Source organism: Cyanistes caeruleus, chromosome 2, assembly GCF_971803275.1.
Source record: "Cyanistes caeruleus chromosome 2, bCyaCae1.hap1.1, whole genome shotgun sequence".
NCBI lineage: Eukaryota > Metazoa > Chordata > Aves > Passeriformes > Paridae > Cyanistes > Cyanistes caeruleus.
In genome coordinates this window covers 32,041,565-32,056,079 of record NC_141702.1, presented here as the reverse complement: position 1 = coordinate 32,056,079, position 14,515 = coordinate 32,041,565, and the positions used below count along the sequence as shown (strand labels likewise).

Here is a 14,515-nt window from a genome sequence, read left to right as displayed (position 1 = left end):
TTATACACCGTCAAGTTACAACAAGAAAGCAGCCCGTAACTCCCCAGTTTTACCTATTGCCATGACTATAGTAGCTTTTGAATGCATAATTTCAAAGCAGAGTTCAAAAAAAAATAATCATCGAGAGTTTGGAGGATTATACAAAGACTATTTTGCTTATCTCCTCTTCCCATGTTTAAAATATAGTGACTAAAATATCACCATAATTTCCTTTCCAGTTTCACCCTTTCAGCCTTCACCTGAACAATTCCATTTCCACAGGTTTTTAAACCTACAAGATCAGTATCTTTCAGTGATGCTGATTCACTCAAGTAACCTTCCAGAATGCATCCACTGTGTTTTAAAAATCTTAGTTTTGTGCTTCTTACTGAAATTTAATACAGGCCGAAAGAAAGATGAGATTGTTCACAAGAAAGGAAATGTTTCTAATAGAGGAGAAGGAAAAGAGGGAATACTGCTAGGAATCCAGCATACAGCATGGAATAAAAAATGAATCCTTACATACACAATAGCTACTAACGTAACTATACCCACATTTAAATATGTAGTGTCCAAACAATAATTTATGAAGCACTGGAGCAAACCACAGAAGAGACTTGCCAAGGATTCACAGTGAAGTCCATAGACAAGTGCTTTTTTACACTTTAATCTGGCTCAACATCTAAACCAAGAAGATGATCAGAAGGCTGGAGGACCTCTCCTCTGAATGCAGGTTGAGAGTGGAAGTTGATAAGCCTGGAGAAGAGAATGCTCCATTGTGCCTTTCAGCACCTAAAGGGTATTACAAGAAAGCTGGAGAGGGACTTTTACAAGTGCAAGACAAGAGGGAATGACTTTAAACTGAAAGACGACACATTTAGATTAGATATTAGGAATAAATTCTTTACTGTGAGGGTGAGACATTGGAACAGTGCCTGGAGAAGCTGTGGATGCAAATCTTGGTTTTAGCTGGGACATTTTCTTTTTAGTAGCTGGTACAAAGCTGTGGATTTTGGATTTAGTATGAGAATGATGTTGATAACATGCAAATGTTTTGGCTAATGCTATATAGTGTTTACCCTAAGTCAAGGACTTTATGTCTCATGCTCTGCTACTGAGGAGCTGCACAGAAAGCTGGGAGGTGAGCAAGGCCAGGACAGGTGACCCAAACTGGCCAAAGGAATATTGGGATCTCTCTTCAGAAATGGGATGGACATTGGTGATCAGGAGCTGAGCAACTATCTTCATCACTTATTTCTCTTGGGTTCTGTTATTCTCCCTTCCTTTCCTAATGACAATTATTCTTAATCATATTATAAGCATACGTAGTATTGCTTTTATAATATTTTATTTCAATTATTAAATTATACTTATCTCAACCAATTAGGTTTATCTTTTTTTTTTTTTTTATGACTATCCCCGCTGGGGTTGGGGAACTGAACAAAAAGGCTGTGTGGTACTTCGTTGCTAGCCGGGGTTAAACTCCATTGCTGGAACTGTTCAATACAAGGATGGATTGGATTTTGAGCAACCTGGTCTAGTGGAAGGTGTCCCTGCCCATAGCATAAGGATGGGAATTAGATAATCTTTAAGGACCTAGAACTCCAGGTCATTCTGTAATGAGACAGTATTAATCATTACTTTCTTCTGTCAGTCAATGAGAAAAATCCAAGTGACTAAGCCCTATGATTTCTGAATTCCTAAAGTCAGTCACCGGAAACAGCCATTTCAATTCACTAACATTACAAATAATCAGGTAAAAATATTGATAACTTTGATAATTCTTTGATATTGTATTGTATATATTTATTCACACTTTTTTTTTTCTTTTTTTTACAGGAGCACTAACCACATTAACTGAATCCCAGGATCCATCCAACAAAACTTCACAACAGTAGTGTTTTTCCTTGTGACTTAGGTGAAATGTACAGGAGAAAACTTCAGATTTATAACTTATAAAAAAGACAGACATGTAATAAATAGTTGATAGTCTTCATTATTAATAACCAAAGCAGTGCAATTTTCCTAAGAAGGCTCCCATTTCCTCCCAGATGAACTCAACCTTTCCTCAGGAACCCACTCTTTGATGACCTGGGGCTGCCCACGAAGGCCTCCCGCAGGGGGACGAGGCAGGCGTCCCAGGGGAACCAGGTGGTTGTTCCAGGGGAACGAGGAGCACCGTCCGAAGCAGCCCTGGGCACAGAGTTTGCACATGAGGGATGTCCCCAGAGGCCACTGACACCGCTGGGTGGGAGCATCTCCCGGGCCCGGTGCTCTCCTCCGGGAGCCCTCTCCTAGCCTCCCTCACAGCCTCCCCGGCAGCCCCACAGCCTCGCGCTCCGTCCCACCTGCAGCGGCGGCGGCCGCGCCGCGGGGCTCCATGGCCCAGGGCCGGAACGCGACCTCTCCGCCGCCGCTGCGGCCGGGCACAGCCCCGGCCCCGCGGCGCGGTGCTGGCAGCTGCTCGGTGCGGGCCCTTCGCTCCCGCTCGTGTCTGTCTGGGCCGAACACGGCTCTGCCCTGCGGGAGATGGCAGAGGCCGCCGAGTCGCGGGCCTCGCTTCCTGCTGCCGGGGCTGCAGTGAGAGGGAAGTGCGAAGGCCAGCTGACTGCACAAGCCGCCTCAGTCGGAAGGTGCAGGAAGGGGGAAGCCATGGAACCCCGCCGGAGACATCTGAAGGCCCCTGGTGCTTCCGCCCGGGAAGGAAAGGAGCAGGGCTGTGGGCAGGCTTGTAGCGAACGTGGCCTGCCTGTCCCAGCCCTGGAGTCCGGCCACACGCTGGGCCTCTGGGGTCACCCGGAACCATCCCCTGTGCTTTCACACTTCTTACTGCTATAAATTGCATGAAGGTCTCTCAGAGTGTTTTGCTGATTAACTTACGCTTCTTTAGACTTTCCTTACCTAAAACATAGCCCCATATTAGCAACTGCGCAGAAAATTAAGTGTATCCCAGCCAAAACCAGCACAGTATCTTAAGAGGAAATAGGATCATGAAACTAAAGATCAGTATTTCTATAACTGCATTTTAGTGGAAACTCCGTGAGCCAAGCTTACCAGTTGAGAAACTACCTGTGAAAAACTGTGTTCTCTATACAAACTGTGCTGAGGAGGCTGGGATAAGGCTTGTCCAGAAATGGAGTCTATAGAGGCCTAGACTCATGGAATCATTTTGGCTGGAAAAGACCTTTGAGATCATGGATCCCAACCATTAACTCGGCACTTCCAAGTCCACCACTCATGTGGACTTGGATTCAAGTTCTTCAGTGCCACATCTACACATCTTTCAAATACTTTCTGAGATGGTGGCTCCACCACTTCCCAGGGCAGTCTGTTCTAATGCTTGACAGTCTGAAGAAATTTTTACTAATACTTGGTTGAGGAGGCTGAGGACAGAGGATGGAAGAGATAAGAAATGAATAATGAAGTCAGATGCATTAGGTGCAATTAGGCTTATCACAATATATCAAGTTTTCAAGTGTGGGGGGTTGTCAGTCTTTCTGAACACAGAAATATTCAGATGTGACAAACAATACACACTTTTAAAACCCTCATACCCATTTCTTGGATAATCTAAGCAGCATAATTTTTATCATATTCTTTTCTTAAAAAAACCTTATTTTTTATCAATATGCATTGTGGAAAATTTCTGAGCTAATAAACATTTTCTTTTTTTTTTTTTTTAATTTTGAAAGATTTACCTCCCGAATGACAGAAAACTGTTAACACATTGAAACTTTCATTTTAGACTTCAAATGATAAAAATAAAATACATGGAATAAGTTAGCATTTTCATTCTGACAGTACTACTTATTCCTCAGTGAAACTCAAGGATAAAAATAACAAAACATTCTTCAGTTTTCTATAAAAGTGACATATCAGCAGGTATGCTATCATTTTCTGTGCATCTTTTGTGCATGTAAGTGATGCAGATACTTTGCAAACTGGACACTCATTATGTAGACTGGAACATCCATGTTTTCATATAATCTTCTGAGACTGAAATAAAAGATTCAGAGACATCAGTCTGAAAACCTGTCACCTGTAGACAGAGAGCTGAACCTAAAAAGTAGAATTAGGGGCAATATTATTTCTGTTCTAAAAAAGAAAGTGGCTTTGCTTTTTCTGAGAGTACATGTTCTCCTTCCAATTGTAGGCGTATTGAGAGGCACCTAAAAATCTTGAGGCCGTCTATCGTTAGGCTGCCTGGAGGGACGTTTTTCACGTTATTGCTTTGTACTTAAACTATATAAATTAAAGGATTATAAATTCAGTTTTAGATGCACAGTTCCCTTTTTTTATATATATTTTTTTTAATATGGAGCTAGTAGTAGTTAGAAGGAATGTTTCTTCAAATTGTAAAGTTACTGTGCACAACTTTCAGAATACCAACCGAAGTACAACTTACTACAGTTTTTAGGTTTGCTTTTAAAATAAGTTGAAGCATCCCAGTATTTTCAAGGTGGAAAAAATCTGCACTCCCACCATTAACAGAGCATCTCTAACAACTTATTTTTCATCTGAAAGCAGCAAAATCTGGGCACAATCAGCTGCAGAATCACTGAGATGTGGGTTCCTGTTCTATTGAACACTTTTCAAAAATAATGTGTAGAACTTACATTAACTTTATTCCGTGAGTGTTCCCAGTGTTTACATAGAATCATAGAATCTTTAAGGCTGGAAAAGATCATCAAGTCCAATCTTTGACTGATCAGCACACTCTTATTTAGACCATGGCACTGCGTGCCACATCCAGTTATTTCTGGAACACCTCCAGGGACAGTGACTCCCTCACCTCTCTAGGCAGCTCATTCCAATGCTTGACCACCTTTTCAGTGAAGAGTTTCTTTGTGATGTCCAAGCAGCATAATCTAACATTACTTTTTCATAAAGGAACAATGTGTATATGCACATGTATTGGTGTATGGTGCAAATTTATGTTATATCCAATGAATATAAAATAAGCTATCAAAACCTGGGGGGATTAGCACTGCATGGAATCTCAAGTGAAACAACAGTGAAATGAAGCTTCAGTTTGAATTAAGCAGTTTTCAGTTTGTGAAGGAAGCTGATTCTACTAGTTGCACATAAATTCTTTTGATCTTTTTGTGAATATGTCTTTTGATCTCAAGAACAGTCAAAGGATATCTTTGAGACAAAAGGTCATACAAAATAATTAGCTGTTTTTGTTATTAATTAAACATAAAAACAGTGAGGTGTTTAATCACATAAGAGGTCATGAGTTCTTAGTATTTGACCTGAATGCTGAATGATTTCAAACAACTGAGTAGTTAACTAAGAACAAACCTAAAAAACACAGGCTTCAATGAGTTGTTAAAAGTGAATGGATTACATTACTGTCAAACAGGCATGCCCCCTCTTAATGGATGGTTACAGTATCAGCAACAATTTGAGCATGGAATAATATATTTTCATTTGGAGAACTACAGTCTGTCAGAATTTATAAGACATCTTTATATTTTAATGAATGTCTATTTACCTGAGAACTGGAAGTGTCTGAAAACATATATGAAATGTGCTGTCTCAACTATCAAAGCTGCAAATTTGTAGCTAGGGAGGGGAAACAGATTTTTAAAAAGCATGTTTTTAAAAAGCATGTGAAAATCACGAGCAGGAATATCAAAATCTACTCATTTGAGCCTTTCATGTGTTTCAGTGCTATATTTAATTAAAAATAAAAAAAATTGGTGTCATAATTCTTCATTACTCAGCATCAAGCTGTTTTCAAAACAGAATATAATGTGTTGGTGATAGCTCTGTTTTTCCTATGTAATTCTGATGGAACCAATGTGGCTGAAGTGGTCCCTCTGAGCATAATCTGCAATTCTAAATGAATCCATCTGATCCAGGATGTTCAGTGAGTTATGCAATGGCATCTTTTTTTCTGTTCAGAAACAAAGCATTATCATCAGGAAAAAAAAGGATCACATTTCAGTGTCTGATGCAATGACAACCTTGTTCTATAAAACAATATAAAAATTTAGACACGATATGAGAAGAACAGGGAAACTAAAAATCTTGCTACTGTTTATAGGCATCATACCATCACTCATGAATAGATACTTTATTGTGCTTTGTCATCACTTAAAAATTAATGACAACAGATACCATTCCTTTCCATACAGTATATCCTAAGGAAAGATTAAACCTTTCCCTCAAAGAATTTCACTGTCTGGAAATCAGTACAGAAAGACTCTTACTTCGCTGGGTAAGAAAAATGATAAAAGCATGTCACCAAGTAATCAGAATGATCCTTAAAAATTAATGTGACAGTATAGCAGATAACTTTCTGCATTTACATTTCGGCATTAATCTAAGAGTAACAAAACAGTGTTGCAAGACTATCCTTGTATACAGCAACAGACATCTGAGAAGAAAGAAGAATTAGAGTATGAACATATGAAGAGTTTTCATTTAATTTTAATTTAATTTAGTACTTTTTATTGTATTTCCACAAGGTTTTCTTCATGAAGTTCATAAAAAGGCAAAGAAGTAAACAGGTAATTTATATAGCTGCCCTAGGATATAAAAAATACAAGTTACACTTCTGAACACAGAACTTTAACCAAACAACATATGAGCAGTCCTTGCTAACTGCCTTATAATATAGAAAATTGAGTGCATTGAAATATCCACATTATTGTGATTGAATGCTGAGACATTTTGATTAGCATTCCTCTGTGCAAGCATGTGGTGTCAGCTGAATCATGGGTTGCAATGTCCATTTCTTTTGACTCAGATGGGTCAGGCATAAATTTTGATGAGATGAGTTTCATTTCCTGGAACATAGTGACTTAATTACACTTCACACACTAGAAGGGCCAGGTGAGCACTTGAGACACAGTAGTCGTGCTATTGCTTCTTGCACCTTACTTGTCTAACCAGCTTAGACCTTGAAGTACACAGAGTGAATTCTTCTCTTGCGGTAGTTTGCACATTGTTTCCCAAAGGAGCATTGCACCCAGCAATCACAGTGGTGTTCTGGGAGAGGTTTGTCTCAATATGTTTTGCCAAAAATGCTGTGCTTTGGGTGAAATTAAAAGTGTTTAGGCTACAGGGAGCTATAATAAGGTGAAAGAGTACCAGGCAGGAAGATGAGGGCTCTGGTTTTGATTCCTTGATCCAGGTAGCATGTGTTTTTCTTTAGACACAACTGAAATTTGCTCTATTTTCAGATAAGAAATCAAATTACCTTCATTTGAGGGATTATATATGATACCACATGACATGCAAACGTGGTACTTTGAGACATGGTTTAGTGGCGGACTTGGCAGTGTTGGGTGAATTGTTGGACTCAGTGATCTGGGAGGTCTTTTCCAATGATTCCTAATGCTTTTATGATCCTGTGCTGCCTCATCCAAAGAGTTATTCCTTTGATGGAAGAGTAATAGCAGTGTTGTCCTGGTGATAGTCTTACTTAAAGTGGGACATAGGGCTGACTAGACACCTTCTAGAAGTTCTTTCAAGCCAAACCAGGCAACTGAACCAAACCAAATCAAACCAAACCAAACCAAACCAAACCAAACCAAACCAAATTCAGTGTTCTGCTCTGACGTTCTCCCTGACCACCTGAAGATTGACTGTAACCTGGTGGATTGGGCTGCAATGTGAAAGAGATGGGCTGTAACACTGACACAGATGTAAAAGGAATTTGTGTGTGCCAGCCCTCTGACTACTGAGTTATTGGACAGAAACTGGTTAGCATAGCTATTATCCATATTTTGTAATAATTTAAGTAGTCCAGATATAAAATCACAGGAGAGTTTTTGGAGGTTGTCAGTCATGTGTGGATATACGTGCTCTGATCTACACCAAAGGAAATAGCATGTGGTCTGGCAGTCTTACACACAGGTAAGATTTTTGATTTATGCAAGAATCTTCCCCATGGCACCTGCCTTTGCCAATTCCATCCCTCCTAGGATCCTTGGCAGCAGTGCTTTGAAGTCTCCTGCTAAAAAAATCCACAATCTTTGCACTGCATAGCAACATGGAAGCTGTTTTATGGACCTGTGCTATATTGTGGCACAGTCATGGTCATGCCCTGGCATGTCAGGCTGGCTGCATATATAAGTAGTACATAATAAATCTATTAATATAGACTGTGCAGTCCAGTTTAGTCTTCAAAGTTATGCTAATGTCCTTCCTCAAAGCGACCATACTGTACTGCTCTTGTAGGCGAGGAGAGGGAGTGCCATCTGCTCAACCATGTAATTGTCACCATTTCATTCACTTAAAATTAATTTTGTCAGTTTCCTCTAATTGTAAATATGTCCAACTAAATTTAACAGACTTAAACCATTAATTCATTCGTTTTTCCTAGTGCAAAATGTAGGCTTCAGGTTAATATTAAAAATGTAGAATCTTGAAGCCCAGAATTCCTTGTATCTGGAAACTGTGTAAAGAAGACTGGAGAAGAAAAAAACACTCTTCATAAAAACTTAAATATTTTAGACTAGTAAAAGGAATTTCTAAAGCAAATGCTGTATAAATAGAATAGGTCATGTCTAGAGGTGTCCATATACAAATATATATAAATATACATGGTTTTAGACAGATGGATAGGTACACAGCTGACAAGGGGACCAGATTGTGGTAAAGAAACAAAGATAGTATTTTCATTTATCTGATGAATATGTTTCAACTATAACAATAGGTAATTCTGACAGATCAAGGTAGCTGTAATCAATACTGTACCTGCTTCAAATCTCTTAACCTGTGCTTTGTGTGGCTCTAGGCACTCATCAGGGAAGGGCCATGGACTGACATAAATCCTTTCTCCCAGCAGCTGGGCTGTTGCTTCAGAGAAGAAGAGCATTGCTTGCAGCAAGAGAGGGTCACATTACCATGGTTCCCATGATCTTTATAAACTGATGGTGATACACAAATGTGAGCACCAGTAAGAACAAATGAAGATGTCATTTAAAAGTTGCATGATGTGACTCAAATGATACAATTTAAAATTCAGATCAGTCTGTACAAGTTATGTCCTCATGCAGCTGTCCAGAAATCTATGTGGGACTCAGGTTGCACATTAGAACTAGAAAGATTGGGCTGTGCATATTTTAAGGGGAGAAAATTGCATGTTCCCATAAGTTGCTACAAATAGCTATTCCATAGAAGGTTTTAAGAGGTAATCACCCATCTGCCAAAATATCTGTGTTGTCTTTAATCATGTTTCTGCTGAATGAGTAGAAAACCTCAGAAAAAATATAGAGAAACCCAAAGCAACACACCCCCTCCCTCCCAAAAAAACCAAAATGATACCAGGATTGCCAAACCCTGCAATTATGAAGAAAATTTTTGAAAATAATTGTCTGCAATAAAAGTGAACCTAAATTTTATCACATATATAATTTTTAGACTAGACATAGTTGTCACGTCTTACAGCAAAATAAAACCCATATTAAAGGGAAGGACACTTCATTTAGATCTGTGGAAACTACTGTATAAGTATAGTTCATAAAATGAACTAAATTCACTTCTAACTAAGTTGTATTTAGTTTAACTAAATTGTAGACTTTTGTTGAAATAATTCACTGTTCGATCTTTCTGTTATGTTATGTAAAATAAATGCACAGTTCTTCATTTTGACTGTGACATTCATTTGATCTCTACTGTAAGCTTGATTGATTGTATAACTTCTTGTCTCAAGGATTTAGGAAACAATGAAAGCAGCAACTCAGCAGAGTGAAATCCTTATGTAGGTTACTTGGATAATTCATATCTGAGAATAAAGAAATATGAGTTCTGTGGAGTACATATGATACTTGATATATGTGCTTTATATATAATTTCCTTAAGGTCTGTAAGAAAATTAAATTGAAGTTTAATCAGAAGTTTTGCTCTGCACTGATCTGTGAGAACCTAAGGTGAAATTGGATGAAGTGTATTTATGGAGATGATCTTCTTGTATTCCCATGAACCTTGCATTTGGAGAGGAGTTGTTTTACAATAGCTTTCATAATTTTTATTTCTACTTCAACTCTAATATTTTATTTATGCTTTATTCCCATATCCAACACACAGATATGTGCATGAATGCATTAGAGCCATGCACATATGAATATAATTCTCTCAAGAGAAAATATGGCTTTCAATAAATATGCAATGTGGCACATTTGTGACCAGGGCAGGCAGTTCTAAGATGCACGACTCGATTATTTCAAAACCAGATTTCTTCAAACATGCCAAAGGAGGTTGTTATATGTCAAGATATAGTTATAGATATATAACTATATATAGACATATATGTCAAGATATGTTATATGTCAAGGTTATATGTCAAGATAAAAGCTACATGAGCTGGAGTGTAAAAAAACATTTTTCAAAGTATTCAGAAGTCTGTTTGCTTGTATTCCATACCTCAGAACTAGCCAGACTGAATTTTTATTACACTTTGATAATAATTTATAGTTTGGTAACGAGCAAACATGAACTATATTAGCACAACAGAACATGTTCTTAAACCTCTAAATGTCATAATAGAAATTAAATACCTTCTCGACCAGAATTGTGGCCATTACAAGTGAGGTTCTAGTAAAAAAATAAATAAATTCCCCTTTGTTTTCTCATTTGAAATATTCAGTTTTGTAGCCCTCAGAACACTATTCCTTGCTATTAAATGTCTTCAGATATTTAAAATGCTTCAGCTTTTAAATGCCTCAGACTGTCAAGAGTTTTTGAAGTACTCTCAAAATTTAAAGAAATGTATGCTGCCACTGGCATTTCTTCATATGCTAAGAAACTCTCTCTTCCTCATAAGGAATTACTTCTACACTTGTTTTCAGGGGTAAAAGTTGTTCTGCCAATATTCATGAAGACGAGCTTGTCCTTGCTACTTACATTTTATTTGTGGAAAACGGATCAGATAGACTGCCTGAATGCTCTGGGAGTTAGTTCAGTTTAAAGTCAATACTGAGCCAAAGAGATGGTCCCAGTGTCCCACAGATCATTCCTTAGACTGTCAATCAATACGCTTCACCCGGACCTCTCTAAGTCAAGTAGCGAGTAATACCAAGAAGGGAAACACACATTGGAAACATAATGAACACCTCAATGATACCAAGGGTCTATCTAGCCCAGTTTTGTCTCTCATACAGTGCAGTGGGAAAGGCTGTTAGAATGTTTTTCTGGAGTTTGCTTGCTGGCATGTATTTTCTCCATTGTGGGCTGTTTCAGCTTGTAGACACTGTTGAGCTCTTCATTACTGCTGTAAACTATCATCTTTCATTCCTGGTCAGTATTTTTTTCCTGTGCTGCGTCCAGCTCTGGGGACCTCAGCATGAGAAAGACATGAACCTATTGAAGCAATCCCAGAGGAAACCACTTCTAAGATGATAAGAGAGATGGAGCACCTCACCTATGAGGAAAGGCTGAAACAATTTGGTTTATTCAGCCTGGTAAAGAGAACACTTTGAGGTGACCCAATTGCAGCCTTACAGTATACAGAGAGCCTACAAGAAAGACAGAGAGGGACTTTTTATAAGGGCTTGTATCAATTGGACAAGGGGGAATGGATTCATACTAAAAGAGAGTAGGTTAAGATTAGATATCAGAAGGAAGTTGTTTCCTGTGAAAGTGGTGAGGCACTGGAACAGGTTGCCCAGGGAAGTTGAAGATGCCTCATCAAAGTCAAGTTGGATGGGGCTCTGATCAACCTGGTCCAGTGAGGTGTGTCCCAGCACATAGCAGTGGGGCTGGAACTAGATGATCTTTAAGGTCCCCTCCAACCCAGACTATTCTATAATCTTCTGATTCTATGGTCCTTCTGTTTTGCTTGTATCTTTTTGGTAAGAATGTGCCATTGCTTCAATTTCATTGAACAGAGTAACACAGGAGATCAACCACGGAGGGAGGGAACTAAACTTTTGTCTCTGGCTTCTCTACTAGCACCCTATCGAATAAAGTCAGTTATCCTATTTGACCCATGTGATTAAGAAAAATACTGATCAACTAACTTGGACTTAAGTGTTGCCATCTTTTTTTAACCTAGTTTCTTTCATAGATGTTCATTTATTTAGCTTTCTTCAGTGTCACAATATTTGTTTCCAATATCATCCACTAGGTTTTCTTCTTGTCTGTTATGTTCAAAGAATAAATGCAATTTATACATATAGTCTTTACTAATATAAATGTTTTTTTTTTTGTTCCAAGTGTTATTGATCATAGTGTCTTGATCATAGTCAAGATGATTTCAGCTAATTATCCACAGGAGATAAGTCACCTGATAGCCACTGGGGACTCCATTAGCAGAAAATACCAAACCATTTTAAACTTAGATAGTAAGAGTAAGAACGACAGTAAGATGAAACTGCCTTCAATAAAGCAAAAGGGAGGATTTCAATAGCTGACAGAGAACTTGAAGCAACAAAGAATTTGGAGACATCAAAGAGAAGTTGGTTTCCATTAATTTGCCCTTCTCAAAAGTGGCTTCTTTCCATTTATATTACCCTCAAAGTTCATCAATTAAATTTTACAGAGCCTTACTTCACTTTTTTTGCTAGAGGACTTATTTTGATGGGTTGGAATTATTTTTGGGCTTTTTTCTCCTTTGGTGAAATGACAGCTGTAAGTCAGGCTGCAGCCATATACAGCATCACTATTTATATTTTTGAAAAATACATATGTTTATGCATCAGAGATATTAATTTAGTTTTGAATAACTGGGTGCTGAGATAAATTTGTTATAAATTGAGTAGGTTTTTACATGTGTCCAAGCCACTATCCCTCAAATCTAAATTCTTTGCATGTTTCCAGCAGATTTATATTTTTCTAACAGAACTCTAAAGGTACTACACCATTTGTAACTGAAAGAGTTGCTATTGAGTACTGCATCAAATGCCATCTCATACAGATTTTCTATGCTTAAATTACAGTTGCATGACTTAAATGCACTTAGCTTGCAGCATAAGGCTAAGAAAGCCCCTGAGAAATACCTAAATAGCTCACAGAAACCTTGCAAAATCTTGTCAAATATGGGAAATTCTAAAAAAAACATTCAGTTTTCTCTGAACAAATTAAAAGATGCTGTAAATTTCCTTGAAAATAAAACTTTGTAATTAAAAAACTGGCAGGTCCTTCACTATAAAATCATAAATGCCATTCAAATTGGACTTTTATAAGGGCTTAGACAGTGAGATTTCAAATGAAATAATTTAAAGGAAATATTGAGTTATTAATATCAGAAAATAATGAACATTGGATTGCTAGGTGACTAAAACAGTTCAAACTAAAAAAAAAAAAAAAATTATAAAGCATGGATTTGTATTTTCAATTTAAAACAAAGAAATAATAAGACTATAAAATAATTTTTAGCCTCCACAAAACCTACAGGGTGAATCTGTGCATTGGAAATATTCCTATCCTGTTCATTATTTTCCCCTAGTTTGATTTTTGGTTTCTGAGATCACTTAGAAGCTAAATTTCTTGCATGATTGATTAGCACATTAAACAATCAGCTAACTATTTCAATGGGAGAAAAAAAAGTAAGCAGTCATGCTTGGCAGTGAGTTCTTTAATGCCCTACTTATAAGTACTACCAAAAAACGTGACAAAAATTGTAAGGGTAAATTCACCTCTGATTCTGAAAGATGCTAAAAATATTTTATATTTGTGATGGTTGACCAGGGCTGGGGGCCAGGTGCCTTCCAAGACACCCTATTTTTTCCCTCCTTGGCAGGATGCAGGTGGAGAAAATAAGACACAGAAAAACTCATGATTCAAGGTAATAAAGGCACTTTAATAAAGCAAAAGCAAAGGTTGTACATAGAAGCAAAGGAAAACTTCATATACAAAATATTCCCAGATGATACTCAGCCTACACAGGTAGGACTTGAGTATAAATAGCAGTTGTTTTGGAGGACAAATGCTGTACTAATGAACTCTCCTTCCCCCTCCTCTCAGCCTTTATTGCTGAGCAGATGTCCTATGGTATGGATATCCCTTTTGCTTTAGGTCAGCTGTCCTGGATATGTCCCTTCCCATGACCTTGCCCACCCCCAATCTACTGGGTGCAGTAGAGGACTCTTGGAGGGGCAGCACTGATGCTGTGTTATCAACACTTTTCTAGATCCCCTACTATGAAGGCTGCAATGGGGAAAACTAACCCTGTCATAGAAGTACCCAATACAGTAGGATCTCATTTTAAAGTATGTTTTTTAATCTGTTGAAACAGGTCATTGACTTCTGATGTCTAACATTAAAATAAACCTCCAAAGCCTTGTAAAGAAGTGTCTTCTTGTTTAAATAGTTGCTCTATTTAAAGACTCTGAAACTGGATAGAAGTAACTATAGAAACTTCTATAGAAACTGGAAACAAGAATTGTTGCAATTCCTTTTATTGTTTTCTTTTGTGCAAGTCTCTGCACAATATGTTTAAGCACAAAACAAGCTATTCAGGTACAACTGAACTGGTTAAAAAAATTATACACATATATAAGATGAAAGCAAACATCCTTTCTTTAAAAAATAAAAACTGTTACAAAAACTTAAACAGCCAATTGGATGAAAAACAGCTGAA

The 14,515-nt window shown here is 37.8% G+C and overlaps 1 protein-coding gene across 5 annotated transcripts in view; it reads right to left on the bottom strand.

Annotated features, from left to right (window-relative positions):
• MEI4 (meiotic double-stranded break formation protein 4) overlaps positions 1–14,515 on the bottom strand; it is a 130,308-nt gene that overhangs the window by 67,557 nt on the left and 48,236 nt on the right. For 2 of the 5 annotated variants that reach the window (XR_015282973.1, XM_086876350.1), the window contains exons 1-2: positions 2,441–14,438; positions 2,328–2,355 (exon numbers count right to left, since the gene is read on the bottom strand). The exons of 1 other annotated variant lie outside the window; for it this stretch is intronic. Coding sequence is in view for 2 of the 4 variants with exons in the window: in XM_086876350.1 (XP_086732476.1) it covers positions 2,328–2,355; positions 2,441–2,824 (412 nt within the window). In the remaining 2 variants the exon portion in view is untranslated. Of the gene's footprint in view, positions 1–2,327; positions 14,439–14,515 lie in introns of those variants that run through there. 2 more of the 5 variants (XR_015282974.1, XM_023922681.2) reach the window with 1 other exon arrangement.